General features: G+C 40.1%; 1 protein-coding gene across 4 annotated transcripts in view; it reads left to right on the top strand.

Annotated features, from left to right (window-relative positions):
* pusl1 (pseudouridine synthase like 1) overlaps positions 1-19625 on the top strand; it is a 30859-nt gene extending 11234 nt beyond the window's left edge. The window contains exons 4-8 of one of the 4 annotated variants that reach the window (XR_007932605.1): positions 172-321; positions 3952-4122; positions 18019-18050; positions 18229-18391; positions 19558-19625. Coding sequence is in view for 3 of the 4 variants with exons in the window: in XM_051912481.1 (XP_051768441.1) it covers positions 172-321; positions 3952-4122; positions 18019-18073; positions 18229-18453 (601 nt within the window). In the remaining variant the exon portion in view is untranslated. Of the gene's footprint in view, positions 1-171; positions 322-3951; positions 4123-18018; positions 18074-18228 lie in introns of all 4 variants that reach the window. The other 3 variants (XM_051912483.1, XM_051912481.1, XM_051912484.1) reach the window with 3 other exon arrangements.
* The last annotated feature ends 1816 nt before the right edge of the window (positions 19626-21441 follow it).

The raw sequence follows: 21441 nt of genomic DNA on the forward strand, positions 1-21441 counted from the left end.
GAGACTATTGTTTTTCTCAGTGTTATGATATTTCCTCCAGTGTCTTGATTACTCTGGACTTACTTGAAACTTTTTCAGTGGAAATTGGCAGGTGAGTTTGCAAAACAAACACATGAGCTTTTGCATTACCAGATTTTAAATCAGTGTCTGCTTTGTGCCTTTTTTTCCCAGAATAACCAGGGCTTACCGTGTCCAAAGCGACTTCCACGCACGCTATCAGGCCATATCACGGACATATGTGTACCGCTTTGCTTTGGGTCTCAGACATCACACAGAAATGCCAGTAACGGAGAGGGATCTATGCTGGGCATTACGAGACACGTGAGTGCCACCCCCGCTCTTCTGCACGTGCTCAGAGGGCTTCTGTCTTAAACCGCATCACTACGCCCGTGTCACAGAAGCTAAATCCTCTCAGAGAGGAATAGGAACAAGCAGTGGAAAAAGCTGCACATGAATTATACACACTCACAAACAAGACCCATCGCAAGGGCAAGCGAATGATTACCGGTTATCTAGGCCAACACTGAAACCAAAGAACGCAGATGAGGAAAGTATGCATTGTTTCAGCAGTGCATGCCTCAGATGTCTTTTTGAAGCCCACGTCGGAGCGAGAGGCTCGTCTCCAAGGGTGACGCGTGAACATTAATGCTATTTTTTCCACTGTCTTCTTTTTTAGCGAGAAAGTAGGCCAAGATAAGCTTCAGGCTCGTAGTGACGCAGAACAACACCCACTGTCGTCTGAACACACACATCCCATCTGGCTCTCCATCTCATTCATAAGAACTGCCATTCCTTACACGTAAACTGGATTAAGTCCTTTAAAATTGATGTCTGTCGAGGTTGTGCTCATCTGAACGTTCTTTGACCTGTGTGTCTTTTAATTTGTCTTGATAATTTTAGATTTGAAAAACTAGGGCTGGGTGATATATATCGAATAATAATGATATATTTAAGCTGCTTTTGCTGGAAATACAAGCATTAAGCAACATTGTAACTGGCCAGTTTGATGATTTTAATGTTTTTTTGTTTATTGACAATGAAGTTTCCTGAAGACTTTGCCTTGAGACTTTTTTGTGATCTTGTTACTCGTGAACACAAGAACATTAAGACCGAGATGTTTTAATATCATCTCTGCTGCAACGGCCAATGTTTTTTGTTTTTTTGCTTTTCCAGAAGCTGCATATGAATTGATATTTAGATAGATTCATAAACCAAAACAGTTTGGTTACCAGCATTCTTCAAAATATCTTCTTTTATGTACCACAAAAGAAAGAAAGTCATACAGTTTTGAAATTACATGAGGGTGAGTAAATGTAAAGAGAAATGTAAATTTTCATTGTTGAAACTATCCCCAAAATATGATTATTATTTTTTTACTGAAATGATACTCTAAATAAGAAACTAAATCTGCCAGTAAGTGTCTAAATGAGTCATTGGGCAATATTTTAACAATCTAAGAACATGGTCTGAAGCACACGGCACAGGTGCATTTAGGGTGTGTCCAAATCCACTTTTGCTAGTTTAACGACAGAAAAAATGGTCGGTGCACCAGGCGCATGGTCCTAGTCTCTTAAAGGGATAGTTTACCCAAAAATGAAAATTATCCCATGATTTACTCACCCTCAAGCCATCCTAGGTGTATATGACTATCTTTTTTCAGACGAACACAATCCGAGATATATTTAAAAATATCCTTAGTCCTCCAAGGTTTATAATGGTTGTGAATGGGAACCCAAATTTTAAAGCAAAAAAAACAAAATGCATCCACCCATTAAAAAAAAAAAAAAGAATCCATACGACTCCAGGGGGTTAATAAAGGCCTTTTGAAGCGAAGGGATGTGTTTTTGTATGAAAAAAATCCATATTTAAAACTTTATAAATTCAAATAACTAGCTTCTGGCGGACGACCGTACACAGAATCCGCAAATCATTTTTGGGTGAACTATCCCTTTAATGAGTCATGGGTGTGTTTTGGGCGTAACGTGCAATAAACCAATCTGAGTGTCATCTCCCATTCCCTTTAAAAGCCAGTTGCGCTTGCACCATGGTGAATTCGCTATTTACATGGTGGAATTTGCAAGTGGAAAAACTGAACGCTTCTCCAGAGAGGAATCCTTTTATTTTTAATATTTTGCATGTTTGTGTGCTGCTGCGCTTCCTTGTGTGTGTAGCAAGCAGAGTGTACGCGCATTTTTTTAAATAATAAAAAAAAAAATACTATTTTGAGGCAACTGAAAAGACTGCACCATTGACCAACAAAAACCTGGTTTAAAGTCAATGGCGCAGTCGTTTTCAGTTGCCTCAAAATAGCAACACGGCAACAATGCACCTGAACACTCCTCGTTTTCAGACCAGCACACCCATGGGCGAACAGATGGGTGCAAATGCATGTGCTATTTAAACAGTGTGGGCGCTAGACGTGAAAATGATAACTGCGTCAGGCTGAAACTAGCAAAAAACACTTGCGTTGCGCCTGGTGTCACATTGAGCCAGGTGTATGATAGGGCCCATTGACTTTTTCATTCATTCGATTTGTTCACACAGCTGATTCATTTGGCTCTATTTATGAATGGACCATTGAAACATTGGTAGAAATTAAACAGTTCTGTTCTGGCTTTACAGGTAATATTTTCATTAGTAAAACTGAGCAAAAACAGACAATATTGTGTCTAAAATATAACACAATATTAACTTCTTATTTATTGAACTGTTGTATAAAATCAGTATCACATTTGCATTTATTCGGGACAAAAACAGCACTCGTGTGATACTGCACTCATTACTCGTGATATTGCTTATCTATATCATATGATATAAATATGAGACAAAAACTCATACAGGGGCATTTTTGCCCCAATATCTTGAATTTTAAATATAACTACATTCTGTAGGCTCCATCACACAGTTGTTGCCTTGCTTCATGTTTGTCTCCAGTCAACTATATGAAATGTAAGATGAACTACGTAGGTCTGGGGCGGACCTATTAATTTAATAATTAATATGTAATGTTATGTTTGTGCATAAAATTGAAATTGGTTAAATATTAATGTGTTAATTTAGTGAAAAACAATGGAGAAAACATTGCTTATGCCTTGATTATTTTTAAAATTTTGAAGTTTTAAATCTATGTGGCTATAATGGAAGAAAAAGCATTTTAAGACATTTTTAAGACATTTCAAAGCAAAAACATGAATATGAAGATATATATTATATTTCCGCTATACACAACACGGTTCAAAAGTTTGGGGCCAGTAAAATGTTTTAAAGAAGTTAACATTTATTCAGCAAGGATGCATTAAATTGATCAAATGATCAAAACTGAAGGTCAAGATAATGTTACAAAAAATAATTTTTCAAATAAATGCTGTTCTTTTGAACTTTCTGTTTATTAAATAATCCTGAAAAAAATTTATCAGTTTCCACAAAAATATGAAACAGCACAACTGTTTTTAACATTGACAAGAAGAAATGTTTCTTGAGCAGTAAATCAGCATATTAGAATGATTTCTGAAGGATCATGTGACATTGAAGACTTTGAAGTAATGATGCTGACATTGAAGTAATGATGCTGAAAATTCAGCGTTGATCACAGGAATAAATCACATTTTAAAATATATTCAAATAGAAAGTTATTTCTCTTTTACTCTTTCTGTATTTTACTCTTTTACTCTTTTACTGTATTTTGGATCAAGTAAATGTAGCTTTGCTGGGTTTTAGAGACATTATCTTTATCTTTCACATACATTAAAAGGTCTTACTGAACCCAAACCTTTTGAACTGAAGTCTATTATATAATCTATTAAAATATAATCAGTATCTATATCGCCCTGTCCTGAGAAACTAATTTTCTGAAGTAATTAAATGAAGTCATAAAATACTGTTGATTGCAGTCACCAAACAGTCTGTAATAAAACAGAATTTGATGCTGTCCATCACATCATTTTCCCACAGGAGGCTAAATATCGATGCAATGCAAGAGGCTTCTGCACTGCTGATAGGAACCCATGACTTCAGCACCTTCCGTGCCTTGAACTCAGAGACCCCCTTTAAGAACCCAGTGAAGACCCTAGAGTCGGCCCGGCTGGAGCCTGGGGTCTCGTTCAGTCAGAGACACTTTCACAGGTAGGACTCTCTTCTGCCCAGGTAAAAAGCTGCAAAGCAAGAGATTGGAGGAAGCTTGGTTTGGTTGGTGCTGTGATGATAACAATACTGGTTGACTGATTTTCAATAACAATAAATAAAGCAACAAGTCTTTCCAAACCCAAAGACTTTGTTCCGTGGAACACAAAATGAGAAGTTTAGCAGAATGTTCACGCTGCTCTTTTCCATACAGTGCTGCTGAAAAAAGGCACCATGCTAAAATTAACTTTTAAGTCATTATTCACTGACAATCTTGCTTTTCATTATATTTATTTTACTTAATATATACAAAAAAAAAAAAAAAAAAAAAAAAAAAAAATATATATATATATATATATATATATACCAGCTGGCAAGGCTGTCGGTAGATTTTAGAACTGATATATAATGGTCTGTCACAAACCATTAATATATTCCAGTGTTCCCAAAATGCAATTAAGTGCAGCTTTTCTCACAATTTTTAATTCTGTCATTTGGGTAATGCGGTTGAAATCTTGGTGTTTTATTTTAATAGCCACTTTTTAACAGCATGTGTAGAGGGATTAATTGTGCAGTTGTGGAAATGTCATTTGGCACGGAAGCAAATGAATAGCTTCTGATTTCCTAGAAAGATAATATAGCTGAACATTAAGGCTAAAGGTCATCTAATCCATGGTTAGTGGATCGGAAATTACAACATGCTGCCAATAGTCGCTAATGCAAATTTATTCTTCAGCCATAAAACCTCCTGGACCTAATTAATTTGTGCATTAATAACCCCAATTATGATTTTATATAGTCAGTAACATGTTCTTCAACCACTGGTCATTATCAGCTCCAAGCTAAAGCAATGTTTACATTGTTAAATATTGTGTGTTAGAAATGCTCAACACAGTATAATAGGCAAAGCCGCTTTATACAACAGAGGATGGCCAGTCTTTGAGGCTGGTCTTTCATCAGTCGGCTCTTCAGTTAGGCATGTGAGATGAGACTGTTGCTAGGCAACAGATGTTGGACTAAAGCACGATGCTGACAAAAGCAGGCTGGCTGCTCACTCTTGCTGTAATGAGCTGAGGGACAGACACAGACTGTAGCCTGTCAGATACAGTGAAGAATGGCCATTTTCATAATATCCTTACTGTACTCCTTCAGCTCAGATCAGTGTACTAAAGAAAACATTTTAGTTACAAAACTATTTTGGGCAAATACAAAAAGAGGCTTTCAGTATTTGATTATTTGCGATAATTGACTGCATTTTATATATATATATATATATATATATATATATATATATATACACACAGTCAAACCAAAAATTATTATGACACTAGATATAATCTTTTATATTTTTTTACTAGTGGGTACAGGACACTATAGTTCATTTATGTAAGTGAGGATAGCAAAATAAAGTAAACTGTGACATATTATACCCAAAAATCTTCATACAATGGACAACCAGTAAAATTGATAAAAATTTGGAACCACAAATTATTCAGACACTTTGACCTGACCATGTTTTGCTTAAGTGTTATCTGACATAATCAAGATTAATTTTGTCTGACACAGTTTAACTCTGAGATCTTGTCATATTTTATTACCATTTTTTTTTTAAATATAGTGAATAAACTATAATAATATATGAAATGTTCAAGGTGTCTGAATAATTTTTGGTTTGACTGTATGTATATAGTCCATTTTGACATATAGAAAACACTTAAAAGATGTTTAATGATCAGAAACAATTAGAAATGTTAGAAACGGTCAACAGAAAGTGAGCGTTCCTGGCTACTCACCCCTCTTTATATGGTCTATCAAAAACAGGAAACACTACCAGGTAAATACCCACCTACACCCATGTGACCAACTACCTGGAAATGCATACTCAAAATACATTATAAAAGACAAACATTTTCTGCATATATATATATATATATACATATAACTGTAATGATGGGTCAACAGAGTGGGGATCCATTTGCAGCTTTTATTAAGAATAGTAAATACACAGGTAAGGGCAGAGGCAGAGACGTAAACGGGGACAGGCAATGGTCGAGGCAGGCGGCAGACAAACGGTATCAGGAAGCAGGCAGAGATCAGGGCAGGCGGCAAACAAACACAGTCCAGTAAACAGGCAAGGATCAAGGCAGGCGGCAGAGAATCACAAGAGATAAACAGTCCAATCGGTAACGGTATAACAATCCACAGAAAACGCTTAGAAATGATCACCGGGGCAAATCAAGACTTCGCAATGTGTGTGTGTGTGCGTGCTGCTTAAATAGTGTGAGTGTGATGTGGTGCAGGTGTGTGTGCAATCAGTCCCAGGAATGAGGGCCTATGGGAAATGTAGTCTGAATGATGATCTCAATATTCCGGTGAAGGCTCCCTCCGGTGGTGCGGGGGAGGAAGTGCGGGAGCCTCACTTGTGACAGAGCCCCCCCCCTGCGAGCGGCTCCAGACGCGAGGAGGCGGACGACGCCGGGGTCTACCACGTGGTCGAGGGGCCGGTCTCTCCGGATGCGTCCTGTGAAACTCTTCTGTGAGTGAGGGGTCCAGGATATCATCCACATCGACCCAGGATCGCTCCTCCGGGCCGTACCCCTCCCAGTCGACCAGGTACTGAAGTCTCCCACCCCGGCGCCTGGAATCGAGTAGTTCTCGAACTTGGTAAGCCTCCTCGCCTTCGATCAGCATGGGTGGGGGGTTGCGGGCCTCGGTTCCCTCCGACTCCCCCCTCGGACCACCAGAGGGTTTCAGCAACGACACATGGAAAGTGGGAGAGACACGGTAGTTAGCAGGTAGGTCTAATCGGAATGACACGGGTGTAATTTGTTTAATAATTTGAAAGGGCCCTACAAACCTGGGACTGAGCTTTCTGCAGGGAAGTCGGAGGCGGAGATCTCGTGTGGATAGCCAGACCCATTGACCCACGGTGTACTCTGGACTGGGACGCCGGTGACGATTGGCCTGTACCTCCTGCCTTCTCACAGCGCGCTGCAGATGGTGATGGGCGAGGTCCCAGGTTTCCTCACTGCGTTGCAGCCACTCTGTCACGGATGGTAGATTGGTGGGTTCGCCGGACCAAGGGAAAAGTGGTGGCTGGTAGCCAAGTACACATTTGAAGGGAGTCACGCCGGTGGCGGTTTTCTGGAGAGAGTTTTGTGCGTATTCCGCCCACATCAGGTAACGACTCCAGTCATTTTGATTTTGTTGGCAGTAAGTGCGTAGGAATCTGGTGAGCTCTTGGTTCATGCGTTCTGTTTGGCCATTGGATTCGGGGTGGTATCCTGATGTGAGACTGACATTGACATTCAGGCGTTTAAAGAAGGCTGCCCATACCCGGGACGTGAACTGTGGCCCTCTGTCTGATACAATGTCCTCTGGTAAGCCGTAAAAACGGAATACATAGTCGCAGAGGGTCTCTGCTGTCTCAAAAGCAGATGGCAGTTTGGGTAGTGGAATGAGTCGACAGGCTTTGGAGAATCGGTCCACAACCGTAAGAATGGTGGTGTGGCCACGGGACACAGGAAGGTCGGTGACGAAGTCAATTGCTATGTGGGACCAGGGACGTTGAGGAATGGGCAGTGGCTGTAACAACCCGGAGGGTACTTGACGGGATGGTTTCGAGGTTTGACAGGCTGTGCAGTTTTTTACAAATTGAGTGGTCTCCGCTAGCATGGTTTCCCACCAGAACCGGTTCTGTAACAGTTGGAAGGTGGCAGTAATACCCGGGTGACCAGAACTGGGAAGAGCATGCACTTGATGCAGTAACTTGTTGCGGAGGGCTTCTGGTACGAACGTGCGATCTGGTGGGCATTCCGGGGGTGGTACCGTCTGTGCGTTGAGTTCGGTGATTTCTGTCATGATGTCCCATTGTACGGGAGCGACCAGAAGTTTGTTGGGGATGATGTTTTCCTCGCTCTTTGTTCTCTCTACCTCCTCCACTTGGCGAGACAGCGCGTCGGCTTTGAGGTTCCTTGAGCCTGGTCGATATGTCACGGTAAACTGAAATCTGGTGAAGAACATGGCCCACCTGGCTTGTCTGGGGTTTAAGCGTTTGGCTGAACGGAGATATTCAAGGTTCTTGTGGTCCGTGAGTATGGTGAATGGGTGCTGTGCTCCCTCCAGCCAGTGCCGCCACTCCTCCAACGCTGCCTTCATGGCTAGTAGCTCCCGGTTGCCTACATCGTAGTTTCGTTCTGCTGCTGATAACTTCCTCGAGTAGAATGCACATGGAAACATTTTGGCTGGATTTCCTTGACGTTGTGAGAGTATGGCCCCGATGCCTGTGCTGGATGCGTCAACCTCTACGATGAAGGGGAGCTCTGGATCTGGGTGACGGAGAATGGGAGCAGTGGTGAAACGTTCCTTTAATTCCTGGAAAGCCTGTATCGCCTCATTGGACCAGGTGAGACGGGTGGATTGTCGTTTGGTCATGGAGGTTAGAGGTGCTGCAATGCCACTGAAATTCCTTATAAACCGCCTGTAGAAATTAGCGAACCCCAGGAATCGTTGCAGCTCTTTCAGAGTTCGTGGTCGTGGCCATTCTAGAACTGCTCTCACCTTGCTGTCGTCCATAGCCACTCCCTCGTGACTGATGACATACCCCAAGAATGACGTGGATGTGCGGTGAAACTCACATTTCTCGGCCTTAGCGTAGAGTTGGTGTTGAATGAGGCGTTGTAGAACAGCCCGGACGTGTTGAGTGTGTTCCTCAAACGTGCTGGAGTAGATGAGGATGTCATCTATGTAAACTACGACCCAGCGGTTGAGCATGTCCCGGAAGACATCGTTGATGAAGGACTGGAACACGGAGGGACTGTTGGCCAGCCCAAACGGCATCACAAGGGTCTCGTAGTGGCCAGTGGCGGTGGAAAAGGCAGTTTTCCATTCGTCCCCCTCTCTGATGCGTATCAGATTATAGGCACAGCGAAGATCCAGCTTGGTAAAGTATTTAGCCTGCCGTAACTGCTCTAGAGCTGCTGGAACCAGGGGCAAAGGGTAACGAAATTTAACGGTGATATCATTAAGTCCACGGTAGTCAATGCAGGGTCTGAGACTACCGTCCTTCTTCTTGACAAAGAAGAAGCCTGATGCCGCTGGTGACGTTGAGGGCCGGATGAAACCTTTGGCTAGCTCCTCTTCAATGAATTTTTTCATAGCAGCAGATTCAGGTTGGGATAAAGGGAATATTCTGCCCTTGGGGGGCATGGTACCTGGTAGCAAGTCAATGGCACAGTCACTGGATCGATGTGGGGGTAACTTGGTGGCTTTGCTTTTGCTGAAAGCGATTGCCAGGTCAGCATACTCGACGGGAATGTGGGACTCGTCAGGATTAACTGTGTGGATTGATACAGCTTGAACTGGTAATGGGGTGACTTGTTTCAGACAAAGTTCTTGACAGGATGAGTCCCACTGAATAATCTGTCCCTCCTTCCAGGAAATATGTGGGTTGTGTGTCCTGAGCCACGGGAGACCAAGGATGACTGGGTTGTTGGGTGAGTGGATGACGTAAAATCTGATGGGTTCATGGTGTAATACTCCTACTTGCAGGACAACCTCAGCAGTAATGTGTGCGACCTTCCCCTCTCCGATGGGCCGACCATCTAGCGCCTCCACTGTCAATTGAGAATCACAAGCCGTTAGAGTGATGTTGTGTTCCTGAATGAAAGTATTTGACATGAAGTTGCCTGCAGCCCCAGAGTCTATGAGCGCATGAGTGGGTATGCGCTGGTTGTTCACAGTCACATGTACTGGTATTTTGAAACTGTTAGCTGAATAGTTGGTGGATTGCTGGGAACTCACCGCTTTTGGATTAGAGGGACTTGGCCGGATGGGACAATTGATTTTGATGTGACCGGCTTGGCCGCAGTACAGACACAGGTGGAGTTGTCTTCTTCTTTCTCTTTCTTCTGGGTGTAGCGGTGTATAGCCGAGCTGCATGGGTTCTGGAGTGGGGTTGGTTAAAGTTTGGGAAGTGGCTCCACGGATCGGACGTCGAGAGCGAAGTAAATTATCAATTTGGATGGCCAGCTCTATGAATTCGCTAAGCGTTCTTCCCTCGTCACGGCAGGCTAGCTCGGCTTGAAGTTCTAGGGACAGACCTTTGCGAAACAGCAACTTCAATGTGTCGTCGACCCAATTTGTTTGAGCTGCTAGAGTTCGGAAGGTGAGAGCATACTCAGCAGCGGTGGTTTTGCCCTGGCACAGCGACAGCAGTTGATCTCCAGCGCTCTTTCCTCCCGCGGGATGTTCGAAAACCTCTTTGAACTTCCGAAGAAATGCGGAGAATGTGGGAAACGCGGAGCCGTCCTCTCCCCACACCGCCGTGGCCCAATCCAGCGCTTTACCAGACAGCAGCGAGCAAACGAAGGATATCCGACTGGAATCGGAGGGATACAGAGCCGGCTGTTGGTTAACAAAGAGTGAGCATTGAAGCAGAAATCCCTTACATTTAGCTGGATTGCCATCAAACTTCTCTGGGAAGGCGAGTCGTGGATTCACTGCAGGAGCGGGAGTGAAGGCCTGGTTGTCGGGAGCCGCGGGCGGTGAGGCGGCGACCTCGGGAGGCCTGAATCGAAGGCCCTGTAGAGTCTTTACCAGCTCCTCGGTAAGGGAAGTCAGTCGATTCAACTGATGTTGATGAACTGCGAGCTGGTTGGCCTGGGCGGATAGCTCAGTAGAGAGCTGCATGATAGCTGCTGGATCGCTAGTTGGCGAAGTCTTCTGTAATGATGGGTCAACAGAGTGGGGATCCATTTGCAGCTTTTATTAAGAATAGTAAATACACAGGTAAGGGCAGAGGCAGAGACGTAAACGGGGACAGGCAATGGTCGAGGCAGGCGGCAGACAAACGGTATCAGGAAGCAGGCAGAGATCAGGGCAGGCGGCAAACAAACACAGTCCAGTAAACAGGCAAGGATCAAGGCAGGCGGCAGAGAATCACAAGAGATAAACAGTCCAATCGGTAACGGTATAACAATCCACAGAAAACGCTTAGAAATGATCACCGGGGCAAATCAAGACTTCGCAATGTGTGTGTGTGTGCGTGCTGCTTAAATAGTGTGAGTGTGATGTGGTGCAGGTGTGTGTGCAATCAGTCCCAGGAATGAGGGCCTATGGGAAATGTAGTCTGAATGATGATCTCAATATTCCGGTGAAGGCTCCCTCCGGTGGTGCGGGGGAGGAAGTGCGGGAGCCTCACTTGTGACAATAACAAACCAAAAATTATTCAGAAGCTTTAGATATTTTTGGTATATTTTTACTAGTGGGTGCAGGACACTATAGTTCATTTATGTAAGTGAGGATAGCAAAATAAAGTAAACTGTGACATATTATACCCAAAAATTCTTCATACAGTGGACTACCTGTAAAATTGATAAAAATTTGGAACCAAAAATTATTCAGACACTTTGACCTGACCATGTTTTGCTTAAGTGTTATCTGACATAATCAAGATTAATTTTTTCTGACACAGTTTAACTCTGAGATCTTGTCATATTTTATTACCTTTTTTTTAGACTGTAGTGAATAAACTAATAATGAATGAAATGTTTAAGGTGTCTGAATAAAATTTGGTTTTTACTGTATATATATATATATATATATATATATATATATATATATATATATAATGTTTTTTCAGCAATGATGCATTAAATTGACCAAAAGTGACAGTATAGACATTTACAATAGTACAAAAAATGTCTATTTTAACTAAATGCTGTTCTTTTGAACTTTCTATTCATCAAAGATTCTTGAACAAAATCCTGTTTTAAAAAAAATAAAACAAAAAATTAGGCAGCACAACTGTTTTCAACATTGATAATAGAAAGAAAGCAGCAAATCAGCATATTAGAATGATTTCTGAAGGTTCATGTGACTGAAGACTGGAGTAATGATGCTGAAAATTCAGCTTTCATCACAGGAATAAATTACATTTTACAATATATTCACATAGGAAACAGCTATTTTAAATTGAAATAATATTTCACAGTATTACTGTTTTTACTGTATTCTGGATCAAATAAATGCAGCCTCTGTAAGCAAAACGGACTACTTTTAAAAACATTAAATAACCCTTTTAAACCGTAGTTTGCACAATTTAAAGGAATATTCTGGTTTGTGGTTAATAATATCTGTGGGCAACATCTGTGGCATGTTGTCATTTACTACAGAAAGTAAGCAAAAAGTCCATTGAAAAAACTAGGGCTGAGAAAATACATCGATTCGCGATACAATGATTCTGGATCGATTCTGATATTTTCTCTCTTGAATCGATTCTGAGCTTAGTTTTAACAGTAGATGGCGCTCAAGGCTAGTTTTTAACCGCACACTCAAACGCTCACAAAGAAGTGTGCTGGAGAGCGATTGTGCATTCGGCTATATCATGTAAGTGGTTTAATATACTTAAACCTTGGCTCAGAATGTGAGAATAATGTAAACACAGCCCACTGCGAACTCCCTTGTAATTCGCTTCAACCTTTTCGAACATAATGAATGATTATTTTAGGTTTAAGTGGTGTGTGTAAAGTAATTGGAAGAGAGCAGAGAACGCCTTTCTAAATCACGTAGTGCCATCTGCCATTAAAAACTAAGCTCAGAATTGATTCGAGAGAGAATAGCGATACATCGGAAAACATCAGAATCGCTCCAGATTCTTTGTATTGCAAACTGAGAATCGATGTATTATCCCTGCCCTAGAATAAATATCAGCAGTTGGGTTTGAGCCCTGCCCAAACTCACACCATTGGTAGATTTTTCCTTCAAGTTTTTAGGACAATCACAATCTGTTTTATCTATAAAAATACTCCTGCATACAGAACCAAAAAGATTATCGCTGTCCCCCTCAGAAGCCATTTGTTCACATATGTTTAAAACCAGCTCACACTGGAATCCCTTCGGCGGGTCATTTTGGGTTCCTCACGTGCAGCTCTCAGCTGGGAGAAAGCAGTCAGGACACACACACACCATCTGCTCTGTTTCACACCAATGTCAAGATCTGCAGGGGATCAGCTGCTTTTATCATCTTCACACACACTCACACACTCATATGTCACTTAAATATGTAACTGAATGACTGCATCAAATCCAGATCAAGGCGTTTTGCTGCACAGCCCAAGAAATGCACACAGAAGTGTTTTTTCTCTCAAAAGATAGACTTTAGCTGCTTTTAATGGGACAGTTCTTCAAAAAAAGGACAATTTTGTCATTGTATGCCATGTCATTAACAACAGTGTGAACACTTTAAAGAGACCATGATGTTTTAATACCCAGCCAAAAGCATATGCAAAGAGAGAAGACCAGGCTTTAGTGAATTGTAGTGTTGTCGCCATGTCATGGCGTTCCGATGTGGGTTTCCGACCAATTTGCTTGCTCATCCGTATTTTCGGAATCTGACTTGGGCTCAAACTGATCCGGTAAAACCAAAGACATTATTAACTGTTTGTGTTTACAATTGCTTTAGAAGCCTTGGAAGCTGAAGCTCATGATTATTGTAAGGGGTGTTACATTTCCGACACATTCTTGAGGTGTTTGGCCAATCACAATGCACTTGGTCAGCTGGCCAATCCTTCTGGGCTTTTCGGAAGGAGGGGCTTTGTAGAAAATGGAACCTAATCAGAGTGTTTCGGACAGACTGGAAGTAGAGGTACTCCAATAATGTACAGTATGTGAGAAAAATAATGTGTTTTGAACATGAAACCATGTTAACGTGTTCTATTACACCCAATAAACATAATAATAACCTTTTAAAATAGCATCATGTGGTGTCTTTAAAATATCTCCTTTTTGGTACTCTGAAGAAAGTTTTACATATAAAAAAATCATTTTTCAATTAACTTCCCTTTTAAAAGTTTTAAGCGCTTATGAAAGCCTCTCCTTTTATTGCGGTGTGTGTGAGTGAGAGTGAGAGAGAGAGAGAGAGAAAATGTCTATTAATATTTCGGTCTGGTCACAGCTACAAGAAAAAGTCAGAATCCAGTAGTTCTCCTGACAGCTTGATCTTAAATTAAACCAGTAAATGAAGACACAGTAACTTAAAAGTGATGCATTTAAACTGTATATTTATAAATCTATAAATTTAATGCCATATCCATTTGTTTTATATTTAATTGAGATCGAGGACTTCACACAGAGGAGCATCATGAATATAGAAACATCATGAATATGACCACATGTGGTCGTCAGATACATCTGTTATGTCATATGAAGATGACTTAATTACTAAATGGATAGCAAATAAGCTTAATGTCCAGGTGCGCCTTTTTAGAAAATAGATGGAAATGAAATGTTTGTACAGTCACTAAGTTAATGAAATCAGAAGTTATTCCTCTACAGGGTCATATTGAATGGCATTAAAAGAATCGCATAGCCATTGAAAGTCGATTCATTGTGCAGATTGATTATAAGGCAAAGACGATAAGCTAATAAGGTAACATAAAAGGTTTATTGTGTGTGAAACAAGATATGTTTATATGTTTAATTAAAATCAAGTGGTCAAGGTCTGGCTAGTTCACACGGGCCATTTAGCCTCCTATAATAGGTTTACATGCATCCAAGGAAAAAAAAAAAAAAAAACACTTTAATTTTCTCATAATATCCATTGCAGGATCAGCTTTTCTCACAGTGTTTGAAACTGTTTGATAAAGGATTCGGTCTCTCTAAACCCCTCCTTTCCGAGAGCTTCCTTTGCTCTGATTGGTCAGACTAGGCTGTTGTGATTGGTCAACTGCTTCAGCGTGTGTCGGAAACCAAACACCCATTATCATATCTGAATTTCAGCTTATCCTTATCCTTTAGAAGTGCAGCAAAGTGGATTCACAGCTCAGAAAACATGTCGACAACAAGAACTAAACTCTTCCAGGTAGTGATGGGCGCTTTCAAAACACTGCTTCATGAAGCTGCTTTTGAAACCTTCACGAATCTTTTGTTTCGAAGCACTGGTTTGAAGCGTGTTTCAAACTGTTAAAGTCATGTAATTTCAGTAAACAAGGCTTTGTTACGTCATAACTGTTTCGAAACGTTTCAGAGTTTCAGTGGTTCACAGCTGGAGACGTTCTCTGTGAACCCATGAATCATGCGGATTCACTGAGATCGCCCTCCAGCGGCGAATCATTGAACAAGTGTCTTTGTCTATTACCTGAGTATTAAGTGTTTTAAGTGTCTATTACCTGATCTCTGATTAGTTTTATACATTTGTAGACGTTTTTATAAGGTATTTGTAGAATTAAAAGGAATAATAGTAGTTAATAGTCTGTTTAGCTGACCCATCCATAAAACAACCCCTGAAAATTGATAAAATACATATTATACAGACACTTAATATTTAATGGTATTAAATGATTAGTTAATTGCATCAGATAGATTATACTTTACATAAAACATTTGCAATGGTTTTGTAAAAGCTTTTTTACGCATGTTTGGCATGAGTTTTGACCTGTTTTGACCAGCAGGCGTCCCCAGCGTGTGGTGTTTCCAATGCTTCGAAACAGTGGACCCTATTTTAACGATCTAAGCGCATGGCACGGCGCAAGTGCACTTAGGGCGTGTCCAAATCCATTTTTGCTAGTTTAATGACGGGAAAAATGATCGGCGTGCTCGGCGGATGGTCTAAAAGGGTTGTACCTAGTCTCTTAATGAGTCACGGGTGTGTTTTGGGCATAACGGACAATAAACCAATCAGAGTGTCATCTCCCATTCCCTTTAAAAGCCAGTTGCGCTCACGCCATGGCGGATTCGCTATTTACATGGCGGAATTTGCAAGCGGAAAAACTAAACGCTTCTCTAGCGAGGAAATGGATCTGCTCGTGCGCGAGGTTAAACCGTGCGAGCAGACCATCTACGGGACAAGCCGGATTCCACCAAAGCATTTTTATCTTTATGCACACAATAATAATCTTTTACATTGTAATCCTTTTATTTTTAATATTTGGCATTTTTGTGTGCTGCTGCGCATCCCTGTGTGTGTAACAAGCAGAGTGTATGCGCGTTGTGCACCCACCTATAGGTGCATATTACTAACGCGCTCTTTAAATAACAAAAATAAATAAATAAATACTGCGCCACTGACTTTAGACCAGGTTGTTGTTGGTCAATGGCGCAGTCGTTTTCAGTTGTCTCAAAATAGCAACACGCCAACAATGCACCTGAACACACCTCATTTTCAAACCAGCACACCCATGGCCACACAAATGGGTGCAAATGCATTTGCTATTTAAACAATATGGCGCAGGACATGAAAATGATAACTGCGTCGGGCTGAAACTAGCAAAAAACACTTGCGTCGCGCCTGGCGGCGCATTGCGGCGGGTGTATGATAGGGCCCAGTAAATCATTTTGCGAAGCAATTAGTTCAATTGATTCAAAGCTTTGAAAAGCTTCTTTTCTCCCATCACTACTTCTAGGCCTCAGCCACAACTACAGTGTTAAAGAAGACGTTGTTCACTTTCAGCCAGTGCAGATTATAGGTGGGCATTATTCAGTTAATTTCGGTTCTGAACTCATTTTTTATGAGTGTAATTTCTAAAGTAATTTTTTAAATCAACTGGAAAAGTCATTGGAAAACCATGGAAATTCTTTAAAAATATGATGAAATGTTTATCATTGCATACTGTTTCACATACATCATTTTAAAATGTAGTGCAGTACAGTAAGCAGTTGGCTTTTATTCTATTGAGCACAGTCTGGAAATGCAAGCTTATATATTAGACTCACATGTGCTTCCTTTGAGGTTTGCGTTGGTGTCATATGCTTATCTCTGTTCATGTAACGCACACTGCCTGTTTGTTCATTCAAAGCCGTGATTAAATGAAAGCCAGACGATCTCATTCAGCATTTCTATGAAGTCATTCCAAACAAATCTCATCGTGAATTTTCCACCATCATTTTTTTTCCTGTTAAAAAAAGGCAGTATGAAACATTTAACCTCTCCAGCAGTAAATATTGGCTGCTCTGCTTGAGATGTTATCTAGCCTGACCGCTCCAGTGCTCCTGCTGCATCTCCAGTTGTTTATTTGATGCAGGCAGCTTGGCAAAATAGCAGTCACATTTAGTTTTAATGGGAGAAATACTGTACCAACTAGACAGAAATAATTAGTTGAGTGAGGGAGACAACCCGAAAGAGGTCACATCTTCATTCTTCACCCATGAATCTGTTGTTCATTGACTGCACACATGGAAATTTGTTCATGTTGTGGAGGCATCTTCAGCAATGGAGCTAATATGTAGATTATGAGATTTAAAAAAGCTTAAAGAGGCTGTATTATACCCTTTTACAAAGTCTTGATTTTGATTTTGGGTTCTACTAGAATAGTTTTTCATGCTTGAATGTTAATAAAAACATTATTTTTCACACATTTTGCAGCACCTCTCCTTATAGTCTGTCAGTAACGCTCTGGACTTTGTTTCCCAAAAGCATAGTAAGCCTAATTGGATCGTAGAACCATTGCTACCAATGGTCTCTACGATCATCTTAGCTCACGATGCTTTTGAGAAATGCAGCCTTGTTTGGTTCTGGTCTCTATGAAGGCCCTCTTTCCAAAAATTGCAATGTGCTCTGATTGGTCTGCTGAATCAGTGTGTTGTGATTGGTCGACTGCTTCGAGCGTGTTTCCAAATTTCAACACACTACTAATGCGACTCAACCAGGCCTTGAATTATTTAAATGAGGAATGTTGATGTGTTTGTTCCCTTAAGAAAACTCAAGACTACAACCAAGGCATTTTAGGGAGTTTAGAAACAGTGCTTACTGAGAGATATATATATATATATATATATATATATGGAGGACTTTGTGCTTTATAATATCACAGACCTTTTTCATGCTGAAACATTACACACTAAACAAAGTTGAAAATGCAAAGCATAAAAGGTCCTTTTTTATTTTTGTCTGTTTTCTTTCAGAGATATTCAGTTCTGGGAGCTCACTTTTAAAAGTAGGTCTTTTTTATACAGACAAGTAAGTACAGGCTTTGTTTCCCTTTAAACATGATGGTTATGTTGCTTTATGGGATGTCTGCCTCCTAGTGTTAAATGTGTGACTCTGCACTATTTTATTTAACCAGTTTGAAAGAATGTGTCTGATAATGAAAAATGTGACGTTTCCCCTCACAGGTGCGGAGGATGACTGGGGCGCTGGTTGCTGTTGGTCAGGGTAGACTGTCTGTTAGTCAGATTCAGGAGCTTCTAAAGGCACGTGATTCATTGGCATTCCCAAATAACCTGACCGCCCCAGCCCACGGCCTGTTTCTGACCAATGTACAGTACAGAGAAACGGGTAAGAACTGGCATTATACATATATAATGTTTGGACAACCACACTACTCATTCTTTATGTAGTATGTATATATGTAAATTGAGCAAAGTATGCAAATTTTAGACTACCTGGAACTATTCAACCAGAACACACTGCACAGATTGCTCTCAAATTGACCTGAATAGAGTGCAACAGTCAGGTTCTGGAAAGCTCCATTAATTTTCTCCATAGGGAAATTAATTTTAAAGATTATTTAAAGATAACTTGTACATTTTTTTTTTTTTTTTTTTACTTGTAACTTGTTGTTCAATGGTATTTACTTCTGTTGAAGCCATCAACCAGCAATATTTTAACTTATTTTTAAAATAATCATGTTTAACATTGGAATTTGTGGTGAAAAACTACATTATTCATCAGAAAATCAGAGAGTTAAGACAAGTAAATTGTGCAAAAAGAGCTCTTTAGCTCCACCCACTCCCATGAAGCACTGCGAATTACATAATCAAGTCAATACACTCTCAAAATACTTAAATATTTGTAAATATATTCACATTTTGCAGTAAACTTAAAATATATTGTTTATATAGATATAATCAACAACTTTAAATGAATAGTTTTATTTTTCTTCATCTTTTTGTCAGATTTTCAAATACTTTGTAATGTTATGATTCACCTCGTAGATGATTGGCTTGTTTCACTGCTTATTAACAAAGTTTTTTTTTAAATCCCTATGGGAAAAATACTTCTGGAACCAAGGGTGTTGAAAAGGTCAGCGGGCACTAATACACTCTATTAATCTAATTTGTTTGATTTTCATTATCTTTTGTGACTCATGATTTGATCAAACTGATGAAAGTTAAGACATTTTTACACAAAATTAAATTAAAAATGTGCAATAATGTTTTTATTTTATTCTGAGAAGATATGTGGACTGCACTCTCTAAATTAAACATGCAACATGTCATGTGACCAGTGTAGCATACTGCTGTTTGAAATGTATATTGTTGCATACTATATTTAGTACTATTTTTAAACAGTGTATAGTGTGCAGTATGCAGCACACACACATTCTGACAGTATTCATTTCCTCCACATGATCCTGTATTGTACAGTGGGGAATATGTTGTCCTGCTAAGGGACAGTAAAGTACATCAGTATTAAATGTGTGTATACTTTTTTTCTTACAGATCTCGGCTGGCTGAACAGTAATATAATTATTTAAATTATTAAAAAATAAATAAAAGTATTAAAGTATTGTTTTTATTAATGTATTGAAGTGAAACATGTATGATGTGAATGATGAAATATGAAACAAACACACACATATATATATATAATATAATTTATATATATATATATATATAAATATATAATATATATATATATATATATATATATATATATAATATGATATAATATATATATATATATATATATATATATATATATAATATGATATAATATATATATATATATATATATATATATATATATATATATATATATATATATACACATATATATACACATATATATATACACATATATACACATATATACTAATCAGGCATAACATTATGACCATCTTCCCAATATTGTGTTGGTCCCCCTTTTGCTGCCAAAACAGCCCTGACCCGTCGAGGCATGGACTCCACTAGACCCCTGAAGGTGTGCTGTGGTATCTGCACCAAGATGTTAGCAGCAGATCCTTTAAGTCCTGTAAGTTGCGAGGTGGAGCCTCCATGGATCGGACTTATTTGTTCAGCACATCCCACAGATGATCGATTGGATTGAGATCTGGGGAATTTGGAGGCCAAGTCAACACCTCAAACTCGTTGTTGTGCTCCTCAAACCATTCCTGAACCATTTTTGCTTTGTGGCAGGGCACATTATCCTGCTGAAAGAGTCCACAGACACCAGGGAATACTGTTTCCATGAAAGGGTGTACATGGTCTGCAACAATGCTTAGGTAGGTGGTACGTGTCAAAGTAACATCCACATGGATGGCAGGACCCAAGGTTTCCCAGCAGAACATTACCCAAAGCATCACACTGCCTCCGCCGGCTTGCCTTCTTCCCATAGTGCATCCTGGTGCCATGTGTTCCCCAGGTAAGCGACGCACATGCACCCGGACATCCGCGTGATGTAAAAGAAAACGTGATTCATCAGACCAGGCCAGGTGCTTTCAGCAGTGGACAGGGGTCAGCATGGGCACCCTGACTGGTCTGCGGCTATGCAGCCCCATACACAACAATTTGTGATGCACTGTGTATTCTGACACCTTTCTATCAGAACCAGCATTAACTTCTTGAGCAATTTGAGCTACAGTAGCTCGTCTGTTGGATCGGACCACACGGGCCAGCCTTCGCTCCCCACGTGCATTGGTCACCCATGACCCTGTCACCGGTTCATCACTGTTCATTCCTTGGACCACTTTTGATAGATTCTGACCACTGCAGACCGGGAACACCCCACAAGAGCTGCAGTTTTGGAGATGCTCTGACCCAGTCGTCTAGCCAATCACAATTTGGCCCTCGTCAAACTCACTCAAATCCTTACACTTGCCCATTTTTCCTGCTTCTAACACATCAATTTTGACGACAAAATGTTCACTTGCTGCCCAATATATCCCACCCACTAACAGGTGCCATGATGAAGAGATGATCAGTGTTATTCACTTCACCTGTCAGTGCTCATAATGTTATGCCTAATCAGAGTGTTTGTGTGTGTGTATATATATATATATATATATATATATATATATATATATAACATCAGATTTGGCTGGGAAAATACCCCCAAAAGACAATTTACAGTCATTATTGTCAAATAAGAAAAGCAAAATTACAAAAAGCAAAAAGTAGCTTTAGACATGTTTTATTTGATGATTCAACAGAGAATTTGATTTCACAAACTTTAAGGCTATAATGGCCATGATGGGGTTTTTTTTTTCATAAGTTGCATCCGAATTGGTATTTAGATATTTGGACAGACCTTTTATTGCAGCTCAGAGGCATCAATGCATTTACAATTAAATAATGCCATGAGATTAATGGGTTTTAAATGGGTAT

Source organism: Ctenopharyngodon idella, chromosome 11 (genome assembly GCF_019924925.1).
Source record: "Ctenopharyngodon idella isolate HZGC_01 chromosome 11, HZGC01, whole genome shotgun sequence".
Classification (NCBI taxonomy): Eukaryota; Metazoa; Chordata; class Actinopteri; order Cypriniformes; family Xenocyprididae; genus Ctenopharyngodon; species Ctenopharyngodon idella.